This window comes from Netta rufina, assembly GCF_964035555.1.
Source record: "Netta rufina genome assembly, chromosome: 13".
Classification (NCBI taxonomy): domain Eukaryota; kingdom Metazoa; phylum Chordata; class Aves; order Anseriformes; family Anatidae; genus Netta; species Netta rufina.
The window spans coordinates 15,862,380-15,882,126 of record NC_140136.1 but is presented as its reverse complement, the minus strand read 5'-3'; the positions used below and the strand labels follow the sequence as shown (position 1 = coordinate 15,882,126).

At 40.1% G+C, this 19,747-nt stretch overlaps 2 protein-coding genes across 2 annotated transcripts in view; one reads left to right on the top strand and one right to left on the bottom strand.

Moving 5' to 3' along the window:
• Window positions 1-8,657, bottom strand: part of RPGRIP1L (RPGRIP1 like) — a 72,160-nt gene extending 63,503 nt beyond the window's left edge. The window contains exons 1-4 of the mRNA XM_084294407.1: window positions 8,555-8,657; window positions 6,187-6,278; window positions 5,258-5,399; window positions 1,257-1,555 (exon numbers count right to left, since the gene is read on the bottom strand). Coding sequence (XP_084150533.1) covers window positions 1,257-1,555; window positions 5,258-5,399; window positions 6,187-6,271 — 526 coding nt within the window. The 5' untranslated portion in view covers window positions 6,272-6,278; window positions 8,555-8,657. The remainder of the gene's footprint in view (window positions 1-1,256; window positions 1,556-5,257; window positions 5,400-6,186; window positions 6,279-8,554) is intronic.
• A 615-nt stretch (window positions 8,658-9,272) lies between these two features.
• Window positions 9,273-19,747, top strand: part of FTO (FTO alpha-ketoglutarate dependent dioxygenase) — a gene marked incomplete at both ends in the record, with an annotated part of 251,828 nt that continues 241,353 nt past the window's right edge. The window contains one exon of the mRNA XM_084294645.1: window positions 9,273-9,311. Within this exon, the coding sequence (XP_084150771.1) occupies window positions 9,273-9,311 (39 nt within the window). The remainder of the gene's footprint in view (window positions 9,312-19,747) is intronic.

Sequence of the window (19,747 nt, the reverse complement as noted above, 5' to 3'; positions counted from 1 at the left end):
AGGCTCATTGGTCTGTGAACATCTTATCCTCTTCTTTTTTTCCTCCCTTCATGTTCTCCCCAGTTTGAGAACCACCGGCTGAATCAGTATGGCCTGAATCCTAGTTTTGCACAGGACATCTTTAATCTGGATCTGTTCTTATGCCAAGAAAAATCCTTACAGCATGCCACATCAACATTTGTTCTGCATTCCTCAATCCTGCCTGTCTTTCCCTGTTAACACTGGGCCTGAATAAATTTATTTTATTTCCACTTTATCTTTGCGCTGTTTAAGGAAAAAAAAACATCTTGGGGAATAAAAATGCTTAACTTGTCATATGAAATGTAAAAATACAGGTATATTTAGAATGTCAAAACTTTCAATTATATTTAAATTTGAGGATCAAAGTGCTAGAGCTCATTGCTTTTCATTAACTGTCTAAAAACATATTTATTGTTTCTGATTTTCGCTACCTGAATAATCAAAATAACCCAAATAAAGGCCATTAGGAAGGGTAGTTGGAGAAAAATGCAACGTAAGTGGCCATCAGCCTAATCCATTGCTTGTAGAAGTTCAGCAGACAGTTCTGCTGACTGAATGTTTTGAATCCAGGCCAACATAGCTGCTTTTTTTTTTTTAAAAAAAAAAACCCAAGTCCAACTTCTACAAATGTTCTTATGAAAATAGAAAGATTTTAAAGTGCAATTTCCAAACATAGTTATCAGAAATAAAGGATTGAGAATGATGCTGCCTTAAGCAGTAAGTCTTGACAGCAAAAGGCATCATTAATGATGGCTGCATTGTGCTATTTGCCTTCAGAAATCCACACATAATAGATTTTTCAAAAAGTGTTTGTGCACACATGTATCAGCAGACTAGAACAAACCTTGGAATTAAAAAGGAAAATCACGTGCAAACAAACTACAGATGTAAAACTTTGTTATAACATGATAATGCTAAACTTTTCCATATAATACTTTTATAAGCCTTTAAGATTCAGAGAAATCATACTGGGAAAGTCCCGCAAAGTTAACTATTTGTAAACTAGTTTGATAACTCTTTATTTTCAAATTTGTATTTGTTTTACCCCTACTGTTGTGGATTTTCAAAATAAGGACTTAAAGCACAAGAACACTATCATAACCGCTACAAATACATGAAAAAGGGGGGACAATGATGCCTACAGATACTATTGCCCACTGATGTTCAGAAAAGCCCATGCAGTGATAATTGGTGTTACATGTATAAAATACTATCATTAATACATATGAATATACCTTTTTTTGGGCGCTCCAGCATGCCAGCAGCATCATTCACTTTTTTGAGTCCCGTGTTAATACGAGATTGAACATGGTTATATGAATTAGGCCTGTGGCCTTGGATCTGCAGTTGCTGTTTGGTTGAAATGAGCTTGCCACGGAGACTCTCATTTTGTTTCTCAAGCTCACGAACTCTCTCTTGCAAGCGCTCAATCATTTCTTCCAGCTCCACAGCCTGACCCAGCCGCTTGGGGCCGCCACCAACCTGCTCAGACTTTTTTTTATCATTAACAAGCCGTATTAACTTGGTGGCCATTCTGAGGAAAATAATAAAAAAAGATGAAAAAGAATGTGAAAAGTCAGCATAAAAAGCATTCTGTTGAAAGGAACATAATCACTGTGAAGACTTCAGCATAGAACCTGAATAATAAATTTCAGGTTTTGATATAACTATTACTGCCTGTGAAGAACTCTTTGAAGATAATTGAAACCACTGTGCAGCAATCTGCTTTATAGCACTGACAAATAACAGTTTCCTAAGGCTTATCATTTAAGGTTAGTAAAGGGAGGACACATATTTACTCCATATGCTCCTTAAATGTAATTTTTAACGCATGACCTTATATAGGAACTTCTGCAGGCTGTTAAGTAAAGTTACAGATTTTGGATGTGGTGGGCCAAACAATAAAAGCTACAATTCCACAAAACATCCAGTTATTGAAAGAATGCTAATAATATACAACATTCCAATGATGTATCAGTTACAGCATTTTAGGATTTAAATATACATTTCAGTTCTGAAACTGTTAAAATGTAGAGGTGGAGATATTTAAGAAGGTACTCAGGAAAAAGACTTAATAGTTCATATTACTGCACTCAATTTTATACTTGGTAAGTATTACCAACGTGTTTCAGAGAAGGAACAGTTAGCTGAAGAATAAAATTAGATACAGAGGGTATGGTTTTCATCTATCTTTAAAAGGATACAAATTTTGCTTTTGGCATCTCAAGAATTGTACCTTTGATTTCCTTTAGTTTTGATAAACATTGCTAAGCTAGAACAAAAGGCAGAGAGGGCACATGGAGGTGATGTAATATACAAGAACAGAAAACATACCCAGCAGTGAATGGAAAAAACTTGGCATATAAAGAAAGAAAAGGTGGCTTTGATGAGAAAGACAAGTTCAAGACTTTACAAAATTGGTCGCACATCTTCGACCTGTATCTAGTTTACAGGGAATCTATTTTTGCAGGCCCAGAAAGAAAATTGAAAATAAGGACACACTTCATTTGTTTAAAGGGGCTTGTTTTATTTTTGTATACTTGTGGACAGAAGCTTCTACTTAAAAGAACAAAAGTGAAACAAAAAAATCTGTAATAACTTTAGGATGTCACAGAACATTACTTGCCTGTAAGCAGTTTTCTTGTTTGGTTGTGTGTTGTTTTTTTTTTTTAAATGTATTTCTACTGCAAATTCATTCCAAACTTCTAGTTACAAGGGTTTTTGGCATGAGGGATGCTGGGAAAGAAACGCAGCTTAAGGAGCTAAGATATTTTCTCTGGCAATCTAAACAAACGCTCTATTGAGAGTTTTGTATTTTCTGTGCCTTAAAATATTAATTCATATATTCCAATTTGGACGTTCTGTGTAATTTTACGTAAGTGGATAACAAGGGCATTTGGTATGTCATTTAACAGAAACACTGGAAATGCCATTTGGAATGAGCAACAATTCCTTTGGTCCACCATCTGGTATTTAATAGCAGCCTGACAGAAAAGATGGAAATTATGCTGGTCATTTTGATCATGGCTCACTGACTACTGAATCAACGGCGAAGAACCTTTTTAACTTTAGGAAGGTGTGAAATAATCCTATCTCATGAGGCAGTATCTTCAGATGCCCTTTTGGGAATTGGTTAGTTTAGATTCAGTGAAGTTTAATCAGCATAGATATAGCACAATGTGAACACAGAATCAGAGTACTTCTGGATGAATTAGCCCTCCTGGAATACGGTAATACCATGAAGAGTTCTGCTGAACCCAGACTGGAATTGCCAGCTCAGCACTGAATTGGAGCTAATAACACAAAAGTTCCTTGTATATGTTTGGATACACCGATACTGTGCACCTGATGCTACCTGGGGCTTCTTCAGGAAAGGTATCTATTACCCTGCAGAAAGGAGAGCTGACCATGTTTGTAAATGTATTTTGAAGTTAACAAGATGATAAAGGCTGTATGTTTGTCAATGTCTGGAAGGACAGAGAAGGATTAAAAGAGTAGAATATTTCTGTATAGGCCATTTTGATTCTAGAATGAAAGCTCAGATGTTTAATTAGGCTTCCATAGCCTCTTCTTCATCTCCCAGAATACCTATTGTTTTTTTGTACTCAGACAGCATAGTTATGAACCCAAGCTACCAGCTTCAAAGTGGAAGAGATGTACTTCTCCAGATGGAGCTCTAAACACTGCCCATCATCAAAATATCCCATGCACCACAGAGACAATCAGAAATCAAAACAAAAATGAATTGCACTAAGTAATTTTTGCTATAGCTGAAAAAGAAAAAAAAAAGTTATCTTATAATTTTGGCAAATGTATTGATATTATGATTCAGGCAGCATAAAAAATTATATACTGTGGCATGTAATTGGTAAAAATTATATACTGTGGCATGTAATTGGTTTAGATGTAGAGCTTAGGGATATGGTTTAGTGGGGACTGCTAGCGTTAGGTCAGAGGTTGGACTCGATGATCTTGAGGTTGGACTCGATGATCTTGAGGTCTCTTCCAACCTAGAAATTCTGTGATTCTGTGGTAGCTAACTGTGATATATGGATAGCTTTCTGATCAAAATGTACAGCTCTCCCTTGTTCATGGGTGCTAAACAGAAATAAAAATTAAGAAATGATGTCTTCTGTTCCATATTTTCCTATACAATTAATTTCTCCATTTGGAACTGAATGGTATACATCTCATTTGAGAGTGCATCTCAGTTCTCATCTTTCCCCAAAACAACCTAGAATGTGTGTCTCTTCATTTCTAATGACGTGGTGGTAGTAGCCCATGTAGTAACTTCTCTGTGAATATTTTGTTCATGAACAGGATGAAGCAACTTTGCTAAGAAAAAGGTAAATGAAGAGAGAAGATGCTGATGCTTCTAAGTTACTTGTCCAAAGTCTATGCAAAGATATAAACACACACACAAAAAAAAAACAAAAACAAAAAAAACTGTTGTAACAACAACAAAAAATTAGTAAAATCAGTTGAAAGTGAAAGAGATGTTTTGGTATTCATGTTTAATGCTCACATTCCTAATGGAATTAAACTATATTAAGAAAATAGTGACACTGATTTCCAGATTTCTATAGTTACACCTTCAATTGAAAATTATATAATCAACATAGCCAAAACTTCAGACCTAATACTTTTGCTGTATATCGTAACACAGACTAACACTGCTGAAATAATGCAAACATCTACATAGCAACATCTACTTTTTCTTTTTTTTTTGTTTCCACATTTACCTTGAAATCCTTGAGACCTATTTAATTTTTCTTCTGACAGTAACCTCTCTTCTCCTCCAAAATTTTATCATCCTTCACCATTGTTTTATGTCCACCTTGTCTTCTTTTCAATAATTGTTTAAAATGTAAACTGCTCCAATCACTGCAACAACTCTTCTCTTTTGCCTAAACCCTCTTCAAACCTCAGGCATGATTATATGATCTGTTAAGTTGGTACAGTGACGTTGTTTCCAGGTGTTTTATTTGTACCAGCAGAATTCTCCATTTCTTAGTTGAAAATAGCTTCACAGAACAATGATGCATCGTAGAATGTAATACAAGAAGCTTCAGTTGGGCAGAAGGGAATGTAGGATATACCAAGGCTTTCAGACCACTTTAAAAAGTAGTCTGAGAGAAATCAGCACTTTTTTATTTGATGATAATTAACGTTTGAAGAAGCAAAAGTGTTACTCCAAGCAAAAGTAAAAACAAAATAAAACTGTTAAAACCCATACCTTTTAATCTTCTCCTCTTGCTTGTTTGCATGCTGCTTAAGTAAGATGTTCTCATCACGTAAGCGAAAAAATTTGTCTTCCAGCTCCTGTCGACTGATTCGTGATATAGCTTGTCGAGCTTTAACATTCTGTGTAGCTGATTCTACCCAAACCAAGAATAAGTTACCTTCAGTATATCCAACACCATGTAATCCAGTCTCTCATTTTGCAATACTGAATATTGAAAGTTCTCATGTAATTTGATGTTTGTATGTGTTTGCTATTTTTTTTCAGATTTATTAGCATATTATTCACTTCCTTCTTTCTACCTCTTACAGATAAAAAAAAACAAAAAGTAAATCAAATGATGCTGCAAACTGATTACCTAGTCATCAACAAACAGAAAATAGTTTAGCAAAGAACAAAGTCAAACATACTGAAAAAATAAGATGACACGCAGGGATAGTTTCTAATCTGTTTCACAGTAAACATACTCTCTTGAAACTTGAAAAGATTAACTCAGAATTCTGTAAATTCACTCAGATACAAGACCAAGACTAGTAATTCCATTCTAAAAGCAAGTTACTAGCATGTCAGAATGGCTTCCTACTTTTGGTTCCCATTTTGTTAAGTGGGTCTGGCCTTGTCCTCAATCAAAATTTTTTTTTATTATAATTTATTTTTTTATTTTTTTTCCTCCTGGAAGGATTAAGGTTATAGCTGAATGAGATTTGCCGTTTTTAGCATCTTGCAGCATTGCCCCTCTCATAACAAGTAATGTGAACTCAGAATAGGTCATAGTATCTTTTACCTTTCAGAATTTAATCCAGATTTGCAATGTTATTTGAACTTAATTTTGTGAGTGTGAATGTCAGAAACATTTTTAGAAAGAACCTAAAGAAGCCACTGATCAAAGTCTGTAACTGTAATAAATAGCAGCTGGTACAAACCTTGTAATCCTCCGATTCCAACTAGAGTTAGACCCACGTCTCTCACAGGCAGGTCCCCCACCGTTTCATCAGCTGGAACAGACATGGCTTATCTGTGGATAACAAAATTCATATAAAATTCCTTTCCATCTGTAACTTAAACTGTGAGACTAGAATGAACTACAATTACATCGTATAAAAGTAATGACAGATTCACTGAAATGATAGACTCATACATTACTGTAAATGCTCCTTTCTCAATTGCTTGGCTCTGGGGACTATCTAAACTTTCAAGTTTAACATGATGTCAGATTTAATCTGTGCACAAAATATGGCTTCCTTTCTATTGTAATAACTCCTATTTTATTAAACGTTTGTAGAATTAGCTTTTTTTTTTTTTATTAACTTCCTAGTTCCATTGTTTTCAGCAATCTTTGGGCTAAGCCCATATTTCTAAGCACGTGTGGGAGAGGAACCTGAGTGTCTTTTTTTTTCTTTCTTTGATCATTTGCTTGTTTTAAGACAGGTCAAGGCTTAAGGCATCAACTGGTAGATTGTAATGCCACCTTCCACACTTTGAATGGTGCTCTTTGAAACAGAGGTGCTGGGGGTTACGAAGTCATTCCAGCATTACCTACTATTCTCTTAGTCTTCTTTCAGTCATGGTCATATGAGAAATTACTTTCTAAGACAGAGACTCTCCTATGAGCAATTCTCATAAATCTGAACGCATTTCTTTCTTGAGGCAATAGAAAGCTTAGCTACACGACAAAGAGAGATTAGGAAAGTATTAATTTGAGAAAGCAGCACATAAGTTTCAGTGTAATATATGAAGATACTTGTTAACAACTACTGTTTCTCCTTTACCAGTGCAGAAAATTGTATGTTGGCCATAAAGTCAATTAAGGCTGGAATAGCATTAAACAAGTTCTTTGGACAGTATTTTTTTTCTCCTCCTCCTGTTACACTTTCTTTAGCTGAAGTAAAATCTGTAATAAATACAGAAATGTCTGGATTTGGGGAAATGACCGTGTACAGCAGCGACGCTACTAAATACCCGCATCACAAAAGTGACACAGTCTAATCCACAGACATTCCAGGAAGTATCTGTTAATTCTATCACAACCAAAACTGCCTTTCTTCTGCCAATAGTCTTCTATCGCCAACAAGTCTCCTTATGACCTTGTCCAAAAAGAAGGAAAAGGATTATCGAAAGGGTAGCTTTCAACAAAACTTTAAAGCACAAATATTATAACTGTCTTAGTGAAAAAGAGTGGTTTTAGACAGACATAGTACCAACCTGCATCCTGGTTTTAGGGAGGCAAAACATAATTCCACCTTGACATTTGTTTCACTAGTAACATCAGAAGAACCTATGTACCTAATAATTGCTAACAACCATCCTTTATGTTTCTTCTCTGAGGATACTTCAAATAGCAAATCACCTGTTACACATGTTACAGTTCTTTAATATTAACTCAGCCTCAATCACAAACACTTAAAGTTATTTTCCTTGCAGCCAATGGCTCCAGCCTTATTTTCAAAAGCATTAGAGATTTCTTCACAGAGTTCCAAATTATTTCTTGGTAAAGCACTTCCTAAGTGATTAAATTTGAGAAAGATATATAGCAACATGGCTACAGAAGTGATGATACTTAAAAGTCCAGTGTTCCCTAAAATGAAGCATAATAAAGCAAGAAAGATTAAAAAAAAATAAATCTGTAACTGGACAGATCCACGTGCCATGCTGAACCTCAACAACTTAAACCAGCTTATTTGCAAGACTGGTTACCTTGAGGTCACTTCAGCACTTCTTGTTCCCAGCACCAACACAGCGCCAAATAACTTCACACACAAATAGAAGAATTTCCTCTATATCTCTGCATTTAACCTATGAGAATTTAAAGTTGGGCCTAAGTAAAAATTTTAGGTGTAGTACTAGGAATTACAGAAACAGTAACTTTCTTATTCACTGCATGAGCTACAAGGCTGGTGCTGTTGTCACTTGTATGTGACAAACTGCTGTAAAAAACTGCATGCAAGTCTGCAGCAGACAGTAATGAGCGTGGATACCTGAAGTAGCAAAGCTGATGCTTTAGGCCCAAATTCTTACAAAACTCCCCAAAGCTCTCCCAATATCGTTCCCACATAGCAAACCTGAGGGGAGATTACTTCAGTTTCCACAAGTTCTCCTAGCAGGGCTAAGAGGGGGACTTCCTAGCGAAGCCACTAACACAAAGACCTTTAATTAATTCTCTCAACGTGCATTTAGAAGTTCATGAGGCTTGGCTGTGGCCACGATGATGCTTTTCTCACAGCATCACACTCCACCTCTCCAGCAGAAAAAAAAAAAAAAAAAAAAAAAGGAAAAAAAAGGAAGCCCACCCACCGATCTTAGCCTATCACGAAGTATTTCCAGCCCACGTTCCTCCTCTGTTGACTCCTTCGAGATAAACGCTTGCGCTCTGTCAGGCTTGTCACCTCACATAACCCCACACACGCCTCGCCAGGAGCACACACACACACACGATTTCAGGGGTCACCTGCAGCACGGAGAGCTTCTGAGATGGAAAGGAGGCGTTACGAGCCCAGGACACCAGGTCTGGGAGGAAAAATCCGTGAGGTTTTCCTGAGAGTCTGTCAGGACCCCGAAACAACGGGGCCTCGGAGCGCTCCCCTCAGGCAGCACAGGCGGGGCGCCCCCCCAGAGCCCACCCCTCGCTTTGATTTTTCCCCACACAGCCCACGGGAGGGCTGCGGGGCTGTTTAAGGACAGACAGGCAGACAGACAGACGGACAGCGCCCTGCCTTCCCGAGCCCGCCCGGGGAGCGCAGCCCCTCAGCGCCCCCCCCCCGCCCCGTACTCACGGCTCCCGCCCGCCCTCCGCCTCCTCGCCGCCCGCCGTTAGCAACTGCGGCCGTTGCTACCCGAGCCGCGGCCCTTCCGGCCGCCGCCGCCCCCCGCCCCGCGTTGCCTGCCGGGAGTTGTAGTTCGGCCGCGGAGCCGCTGGGCCGGGACTACAGCGCGGGGGGCGCTGGGAGCTGTAGTCCGCCGGGGAGGGGGCGGGAGGGCGGGAGGAGGCCGGGCGGGCGGCTGAGGCGGCGCCATGAAGCGGAGAGCGGGGGAGCGGGAGAAGGAGCTGAAGGTACCTTCCCGAGCTGCCCCCCAGTCACGGGGGAGGCGGGCACGGCCCCGCAGCCGCCCCCGGTCAGGGGCTGTGGCGGTGGGGCGGGTCGGTGGGGGGGGTGCCGGGGCTGTGGGGGCTGCGCCTCAGGGCCCCGGGCGCTTCGCAGCCTCGTGTGGGCGCTGGGAGCCGCGCAGCGCCCGGGGCAGGGGCAGGGGAGCGGGGCCGGGCTCCAGGGGGAGCCTCCCCTCACAGCAGCTCGCTCACGTGCCGCACCCGCTGTTCTTGGTGCTGCTGCGAACCAAATTCTGCTACAAGGCGTTATTCCGCTACAGGGGTAGGTCAGCGGGGTGGCCGCGCAGTTTGCATCGATCCGCTTCAGTGGGAAAAAGAAGCATGAGGCCAGCTCGTGGTACCAGCGCTCAGTGCAGCGCCGTGAGGACACCCTGACCACGTTCCCTTCACTCTTTCAGCTCTTCCTCTTTGCTGAAGGACAGCAGCTCTGCACCATCGCTGTGTGCTGTCATCTGAACGCACACGTGGGTGTGAGCTGTCCCATCCAAGCCAATGCAATTCCATTGCAGATAAGAGGCACTTAAAAAAAAAAAAAAGTCTGTACGTTTACTCTGTGCAAGGCCTGAATTCAACTTCACACCACAATATATCTTAAACGTATCTGGGAATCATTAGGAGAGAATAATTGCTGTTGGTAAGACAGGATATATCCATCTATCTATCTATATATATGTGTGCGTATACATATATATACACGCATATATATATGTGTATGTATGTATTTAAGGCTGTAGGAAGCAAGAGGATGGAATTGAACCTGCCCTGCCCAGGGTTGTGGAGGATGAGCTGTGTGAGCAGGTATCAGGGGGTCGATATGTAAGGCGGGGGGAAACCAAGCAAAAGAGTAGACCTACTTAGATGTAGTAAGTGCACACTTGAGAAGGGTGAAAGTTAAAGAGATCCTTCAGGAACATGAAGGTGTGAGTACTTACAGGCTGGGTACTACTTGACGCAGGTTTGGAGTATACTGATAGTGCAACAGAAGGAGCCTGCAGAGTGTCTGAGAATGAGGGATACGGAAGAAGAAAGCAGTGATATAAAGATGAGGGGTTACACAAAAAATAAGCGTATCCTTTCTCTTCAGGAGATCGTCCTCATGTTACACTAATATGAACTGACCTTATTTTATGCAACTTTATTACAGGTGTAATCCTTGGGATGCTGGCACTAAGATAGCTCACCCTTCGGTCCCTGAGTTTAAGCCTTGCTCGCTAAAGCAGCACACCTCAGAAACACAGACAGTGCAGGAAGCGCGTCCTTATTGTGGTAGCTGTGCCAAGAGATCCATTTAGGTCTGGATCAAAATATTTCATAGCAAACCAAATACTAGTGAGGTTAACCCGACCTCTTCTGGAAAGTAGGATTTATGAGGCCTACTAATGAGGGGGAAGTGGTTGGATAGAGAGGCTGGTTTGGATTATACATCTCCTGGCAATGTCTCTGCTCTGGAGAATGAAATCCTGAATAAAAGTTTGTGTTTTGCCATACTTGTGTACAGTTAAACGCTGTTGATCCAAAGCCTGGTGATGGGCTTTAGCTTTGTAATTATGCAGTATGTTTCTTGTGTAGGGTAAGCTGTTCTCTCTCTCAAACATTCATGTGTATAAAAAGTTTTGATTTATGTTGTTGTAGAAGAATAACATTTCTGTTCCAAGGATGTGTGGTAGAATTTCCTCAGTGCGCCGTGCTGTTAGACAGCAATTTCCACATTGCAAATCACTCAATTGGATTGAGAGAGATTGAGCGTCCAGCAGAAATGAAACTGTTCGTGCTAATATCTGGCGTTCTTAGCCTGTGAGTGCTCCTTCCTGTAGCGGGAGGACACAAATTCATTACTGCGAAGCAGATCTGAAACAAGCTGGGGAATCATAGACAGAAGTTAATTACACAAATGTCTTAAACACCATGATGGGGATGCTAGTTTCCTGTGGAATATGCCTCTGAGACTTAGGTGGATTGCAGAACATAATTAATCTTAAATTTTAAAGACATCTTTAGAGATGTTGCGTGCTGTCTACTGTTCTAGTCTTCCTCATAGCAAATACTAATTCTGTGCATAAAAACCGAGCTGTTGGACCAGGTGTTACTCATTAACAGCAGACATCTTAACTGAACTGTCCACCCCATGAGTGTGTGTTTTGGTTTTGTTTACCTAAAATTCTGTTCTAATTAGTTAAGTCATAATTCTTTTTCTTCTTTGGACTGATGGTTTGAGTTATGGTCAGTTTACAGTAAACTTTTACTTCTGCTGGGCACCACATAAAATAAAAGCAAACGTAAGCCTATTAACTGGTAGTCTACTTGGAATATTTTTTTCCTCTTAAACTGGAAGGAAAAGCTGCTTTGCTATTAGGCTGGTGTCTTGATTAGTTCATCTGTAACACACGCCTGTTCTCAAGACTTAATTTATCAAAAATGTTTGCAGTCAGTCTCGGTGTGACAGATGCCTAGTTGTAGCAAGTACATTTATATTCTTCCTCTTGCCACTATTTGCCTATTAAGACCCTTTGACGTTGCCATATGAAAGACGGGATGCTCAGCTAGTCTGGAGTATTATTTTCTTTTACTTGAAAAAGATTACATTGACGGGGCTGTGGAATAGACTGCTAAGCCCAGTTCACAATTACCTTTTGTAGCTGTTTATGCTAATTCACATTACTGCGAAGCCAGAACCAGCTACAGAGAATTTATTCCGCAGACATTACTGTTAAATTTGTACAGCTCCCAGTGCAGCTGGGACCCCGATCCAATAAAGTTATTGCTATACAAATAATAAATGCATCAATATGCACATATCTGAATATTCACAAGGGCTTTTACAAAGATATTCATGTGCAATTTCACATTTGTGAGACGTTAGACAAAGTGGCAAGGCAATATAAAGCTTTAAATAACTCCAAGCTTTGTGTGTGTTTTATTTACGAGGAGTAGAAGGGAACATAGTGGTTTGGCTGGGATTTCGATGAAAAGTCATGTTTCCTGCATCATCCTTATTTTTGCTGGCTGGAAAATACTGTATGTTTGAGATGAAATAGGTTGCTTCAGCATATTAATGCTGAGGGGGAAAAATAGGCAAGTAATCTCAAAGCACTTACGAGATTTTAGGATTAATGGTGAAGCGTTACCCGGGCCATGCAACAAAGTATATCAACTCGGTCGCATCAGAGTTTGTGCAAATACTACATTAATTTCTTGTTTCCCGTTATTGTTCTGCCTCGTAAGATATAAAAACATTAATTTTTCTAATTGACAGCTTAAATAGATTCTTTCAGAAGTTGTATTTAGGCAAATTAAAGTTAATGAAACAGCTTAGCTGCAGCTAAATAAGCTTGTTGTCATGTCATATTTCTGCGTAGGTAGATGGCGGGCAGCTTTTAGCAGAATCAGCAGCCAATATGCCAGCAGCAAGTTTTGTGGTAATCACATTATTGGCCCGTCTCGTTATTAATGAGACAATAATTAAGAAATAGTGTTGATAGTAACATAACACACGATTTGTGTGTTGGAAGTGGTCAGGTAGAAGCCTTGCATATGCAGTACAAAATAGAAGGAAGAATGAGTGGCCAGTGTTCCCCGCTTTTAAACTCATCGCGTTGCTGCTGCTGCTTAAATTGCCTCAGCTGCTAATGCTGGGACCATTACAGTAATGGACTCAGCAAATGAAGGAGAACCAAGACATACACACTTTATTACTGGAGGGGTAATTTTCTCTTCATCTGTAATAGCAGCAGTGCCTGGTATTGATCAGACCATCAAGATACTAATCCTCTGTAAAATTACTTGTTATAACTGAAAATGTGTTAATCCAAATCAGTCTGTGTCCCGGCTTTCTACTTACTATTGAATACAGACTATTAGATGGTTTATTTTTTGTGATTTAAGGCCTTTATCTCGATAACAGTAGGAGCTTCCTTTGGAAGAGTGGGTGCTTAATCTTAGCTATGGCCCAGGGTTGTCTTTTTGTTTTAACCACAACATCACCCACTTAATTAAGAAGCGCGTCTCCGTCTTGGTGCGCTGAATTATACTGGTGCTTCAGACCCCCCAGATTTATTAAACACCTTGTTTTACGTTCAGTCTCTTGTTTTTTGCAGTAAATAAGAACAGATCTATGTTTCATGTGTTAGAGTCTTCTAGTGTCTTGGAGCCAAGGATGCAAGGAGCGTGGGTACAGAAAACATGATTTGGTGTTTCATTGCTTAGGGCTGCAAGGCTCCTGCGGATGGGAGTAATGTCAGAGGAGCCCTACGGCAAGGGACTGCGGGTCTTTAGTTGGCCTGGCTCCTCATCATCTACAACACGGTGGTGTAGAAGCCGTTCTTAGGTTTGCCATATTAGAATACGCACTCTGAGGCTGGCTTTGTGATTTTTTTTATTTTTTATTTTTTCCTATATTTGTTTGTAGACTCGTATGCTAAGTAAGACTCTAAGCATATGTCTGTCAGCTGTACGGCCTCTAGCCAAGTGACACCTGGGTTTTTGGCTTGGTTGTATGGCACAGGTGTAATGGCTGCTACACCTCATAGGACATGGTTGTAGGAAGTAGCTCCATTAACCCTGAGCTTGCATTAGACTTATTTTAATTTAAAACAGCTCCTACCCCATCCCAGCCACTGGTAGCTTGGCAGCTTGTGGGAGGAGTTCCTGGTGGTTCTAGAAGCAGGGCAAGATGCAGAACTGCTTCATTTGCTTAAAGAAGCCGGGTCCATGCATTTTATGAATTGGTGATTGTAGTATCAAGTTGGTATTTGCTCTGGCAAAACCAACAGTATGGGTGTGTGTTGTGTGGTTTTCTTTGTGTTTTTTTTTTTTTTGTTGTTTTGTTTTGTTTGGCTAATTACCACTCTCCTTTCTATTTTTGTCTTAATTTAATTGATTCAACTTCTCTCACTTAGGGTGTTTTCACATTTTTGAGAAGAGAAGTATTTTTCTGGGTAGTCCTTCTCAGCGTGAGATTTAAATTTTTATTTTGCAACTTTATAGACACTCTGATTGAGTGAGCTCTGATAGCCTGCCAGCAAATGGAAAATGCACCAGATATGTCTGTAGTAAATGCTTAAAATCCCATGCAGGGGAAGTTTTGGTATCCTATAGTAACAAGATCGGCTATCTATTCTGAATATTAATTGTATTTTCTGGATGTGGGGAGAAGCAAATCCACTTCTGTTAACAGATGAAATTCCCTGCTACTTGCCTGGAAACAGTTGTGGAGCTGGTTGTGTTAAATGGAAAAGGGTGGCGTTCTTGAGCTTTTCAGAGTCTCTCCTTAGCTCCCGAATGGAAATACACTCATGGCAGTGAAAATAAAAATCTGGGAAAAGCAAACCCCTCCTGTGTTTCTTGTATTCATTGGATATATTTATGGGTAATTACAAGGGAAGGGCGGATGTTTTCGAAGATTGTTTTTGATAATTGTGATGGTTTTGATTTCTCGTCTGCCTTGTCTACCAACCCTTTCTCATAAAATGTAGGAACTGAGCAGATGCTGTTTGCTTGATTTGTTTACTTAGTGAACAGCCGCTTCTCTAATTCCGAAGAGCACAGACGAGAGATGCGTACAGCAGAGCTGCTTGTGTGATGATAGTGGTTTGGAGGCGTTCGCTTACCCAGCCGAAAGCCAAATATAAGATGAACTTAAAAGTTTTCTGTTGTCGTAGTTCGCAGCTAGGCTGTGGTTGAGCATGTTATGCTGGTATGTACTCGAACAGCAACACTGAGACAAAGAAAATGATCATCTTTGAAGCTTTCCAAAAGCGTTGTTGTACATGTAAGTACTTCAATAAGCGTTGTCACTGGGTTTGTAAAATCGAGTTGAAAAAGGTTGGAAGGGCAGCTCTTTTTCTAGAGATACAGTGTCTGAAACCTTGATGATTGTTGTTATAACATACTTAATGATTGTTCAGATATTTGTATAACTCGTATAACTTTGTGTTCAGGAAAATTAAATTCTAAAAAAAATAAGGGAGGGGGCACCAAACCCACCAGGGAAAGTGCATTGTGGAAATCTTTTCTGTGTTCTGTAGAGAATAAAACTTTGTGGATTGAGTTTTCAGTTTTGTATGAACACTTTCTCTGAAGAGGAATTTTGATTTAATTTAGAGATATACTATTTTGCAAGCTGTTAGCATGTGACTTAATTTCAGAAAGCTAAGTGGTGTGCGTGTGGGTCATCAGACCCTGTTGTCTTCTGATTCTGGAGCTGGCTTATAGGCGTAGCGGTTCCAGGAGGAAATCAGCATCTGTGCAATGAAGCTGTAGTGGAACGTCCCTGCTGGGGATGCAGTACTGGGCCTACTGTCACTTCAATTTACAGATTTGGTAAAAGAAATAAAGAATTACACTTTTCTCTTATATGGCATGTAAGATTCAGTTTCATCTGACAAGTTTAGTGAAAGCAAGAGAGGCCAGTTGTAAATGGTAAAGCTTGCTTTGGTGCCTAGGGGAATTGGTGGTCAAATTTGCACAGCCTTCACCTGGAGCAGAATTGGGCTCTGCAGTGTTTAATAACTCATCCATTTTTCAGATTATTCAATTAACCTTTAATGGCTCAGAGCATCCAAAATATCAGGTGACCCCCTTTTTAGTTGAGACTGAAAAGCACTGTAGTGTGTTACTGTATCCTGTTCACTCAGGAGTGAAGTGCCAAACATGGTTAGGAATATGTCTTACTATTTTAGGGATGGGACAGATTGAACCTACCTTTGTCTTCTGGGTATAAAATGATAGAGCTGTAATTTCAAAACTTTTTTGAAGTTACTGGAGGCTTACTATGGGACGAAACTGTTCTACCTTATTTAGCATACACTTTTTTGCCTTTGTACACTTATACTACATTCTTTCTAAAAAGAATAACGTCTGTATCTCCTAGAACTTGCTCTGTTTCATTTTGCCCTTTTATCTGCTGCACATCCCACCACTTTTATTTAAGACTGTAAAGTTACTTCCGTGTAACTGCTATTGTCACCTTTGCCCTCAGCTAATCAAATAGTTTACCTTGAGGGAAGCATTTATCTCCCACTTTCATTATTATTATTTTCGTAGCTGTAAAGATATATATTTTATGTCTGCAGAAGGCTGTAACAGTGAAACGAGGTATTGATCTGCTGTATTTGGCAATTTCTTTCCACCTTGCCATCGATATCATGTCAGCCTCTGTCTGTACTGTGGTTGACCTCACAAATAGCTCTTTATGTTCCCATTGGATTCAAATGATATACTATGCTCAAAACTAAATCAATGAATGATTATAAAGTTTTTAGTATTATTTCATAACCCCCAGGCAACTGGTACTTCATGCAGTGAATACTTGAAAAGGTATCTGGTTAAAATATGCTGCTGCTTCTGTTCCGAGGCCTCAAATTGTGTTGAAATCCAACAACTCCTAATATTAAGCTCAGGGTCTGATTTGCATGTTTCCTTGCAGATACTAAAATTACTGAAACTTCTGCCTGGAATTCCCTGGAGAGGCGTGAGTCTACAATGGGAAAAGCTTACTTCAAGCTAAGCGACCCACTGCAAAAATTTCATGCGCTGGTTCTTGCTAGGGAATAGCACAGTGTGTGTATGTGCTTTGGGGTGAAAAGGTGGAGGTAAAGAGCAGGTAAGGTTTTCATCACCAAAAAGTGAAGAGGAAGGAGTAAGCTTAAGCAGCTCTGGGACTGAAAGCCATTGTTTTTATTACTCTGTGGAGTGATACACCTTGTGTATACTTCTAACCGTCTAACAGGTAAAATTTGTGTTCAAATGCACATTAATATGTTGTTCTGTGAATGGAAATGGGATGTGCACAAGCACTTAAAGGGTTGAAAGCCCAATCAATTGATGTTGAAGTTGTCCAAGAAGCTTTTACAGATCTGTCTCAAAGCAGTAGGCCCCTTGAAACATTAATCTGTGTTTGGGAAGAACTGGCTGAAAGTTGTGTACGAAGGGACATATTCATGCAAATTAAAGAATAGCTTTTAAAGCTGGAAGGATCTCAATTTGTACATGTTTGCTTCTGATGTGAATGATGTTGCAGCAGCTAAGGATGTGCTGGTGCTCAAAGGAGATGCTTGATATCTAAATCTTGGGATGGGGAACAGCTGTGGATGACAGAATATTGAACACATCTCTGTGGGGTGTGTGTGTGTGTGTGTACCTAACTGCAGAATAAAAGCAGAATAAAACATTTAAATCCAAAGAGACTCTGTAGGAGAAAGTTATTTGGGGCCTTCATCATAAACAGTGAAATGACTGTCTTTCTGGATTGAAAAGGAGTTGGAGTTTACTTAGGTATAAGATTTTTTTCTTTTAATGAGCATTTGTCAAACATAACACTTGTGCTATACATATAGGCAGAAAAATTATGGAAAGATCTTGCCAAGGAGATGGATTTAGGGTAGAGCTTATTCTGAGACTACATAACTGGCATCTTTTATGGTAGGCAATATAAAGCCACTGCAAATAGTACCAAAAGTACCAAATAGTACCAAATGATCAGTCTGAAACTGTAAGCCTGGAGTTTTTCTTAAATGTAGGAAAAAGTTTTTGATGTATTTCACTTATTACGAAATTCACAAAAAATCCCCTTCTGTCTTCTCTCCAGGTAGGAGCCAACTGGTAGTTTTTACTCAACTAATTTCAGTTCTCACGTGGCCATAATAGAGCTGACCTCGTGGGAGGTAAGGCAGGTCCCAAAGGCAGGTCCCTTCCATGCTTTCCAGCTACTCCCTTGTCAGTCATTTAGCGTAAGATGGGAAAGTCAACTCTGTGGTTCCTTGCATCTTTGGTAGTAGGGAGGAGAGTTTTTTTTTCCTGTGCTGACTAATTCAGAGGCTGTTACGTCCCATGGATGTTCACTGCTCTGGTTTTGAATGGTTTTGACATGTGAAAAGCAGACCACACTGGTGATGCAGCTTTTGGTTCTTTTTGAGCATTGTAAAGCTGATGGTGATCAAACTTCCCAGGAGGAAAAGGACCCGGACAAATGTCAAGTTAGCACAGACTTCTCTGATTCCTTACAACAGAAGCTATTAAGCTTCCGTGTTGTCAAGCCTGGCAGCCTTTTGGTGTGTGCTGCTTTTTGTTTCCTGGATTTACACCACTGGTGTTTGAAAAATAGTCGTGTGATCCAGTCACATAGTATCAGTCATGAATCAGTGGGAAAGTGCTTATGGAGAGTATTTGCATGTGGAGGAAACTGAGGTAAAGGCAGTCAATGAGCTCTACCGATGTTTTGATTTCCTAGCAGTGTATTTTAAGACTTCAGAAGGCTTTTAACTTCTCTTGTGTTAGTAGAAAACCACACTTCTTGGCACCTTCCTCTTTAACATTTTTTTCTTGAATCTGTTATGGGGAATTTCTGTAGATTCGGGGACAGAATTATTTTGTATTGTGTTTCAGATCTGTGTTACATCCTGCACACTCCAGAGGTAGCAGTAACGTACCAGTAATTGTTTCCTGCAACCAGAAATGTAGCAGGAGATCTGATTCCCACTTTGGCCTTCTTCTGATGTTTTCTTTTGTCTTTCCCTGGCCAGTACTGCAATTTCCAGTGTTTTGTTATTCTGTATACTTGCCTTCTGGTTTCTTTGCGTTCTTAGAGTTCATGTTTTCAAGTCACTTTCCATGAGCTGCTCTCTGTTGTTGCAAATGAGAGTTGAAACTTTCCTAAAAGCTCCTGAGCCCAGGATCTGGTACTTTGGAAAACTCCGCAAAATCACCAGGCAGTGACAAATTTTGGTGCTGGGTCCCTGTAAATAATAGGGCTCTTAGTTGAGTTTGACCCTAAACTGTTCTGATAGACTGCAGGTCAGCCTTCCTGAACTGCTTTAGAAATGTCCTTACTGAAGTAGTTGGGATAGGCAACGTGCTTACCTTTTGCTCTTGGTGTATCCTCTCACCTCATATTTAGGTGTCCTTTTGTCTGAAATGATTTTATGCTTGTGGCTTCCTGAAAGCCATTCATTGTGATTTAAAAAGTAGGTTTGTCATTAACTACGATTTTCCGGTGTCGACCAGTATGGCTCGTGCAATAGAACATAGCAGTCTAGTCCCTGCCTTGAAGAGCTGGAGGGCGGTGTGACAGGCACGTGGCTTTATGCTTCACGATCCACGCGTATTCCTCATAAATAATGCCGATTCACTTTCTCTTTAGTTTGTGAAGCGCAGTTTGCGAGTAAGGTCCTTAACGTGTTGGACAGAAATCAATACAAAGCAGTCGTGTCACAAACGGGACGATGCCAGTGACCCAGCAAAGAGGAACGAGCGGCTTGTGTGGTGATCTGTTCTGTTCAGGGGCAGGGCTTGGCCCTGTACGTGCGGGAGAGATGGACTGTTCATGAAAAGGGCATAAAGAGCTAACCCGCATGATCCTTTGTCAGCCTGGGAAGATTTAGTGTCAG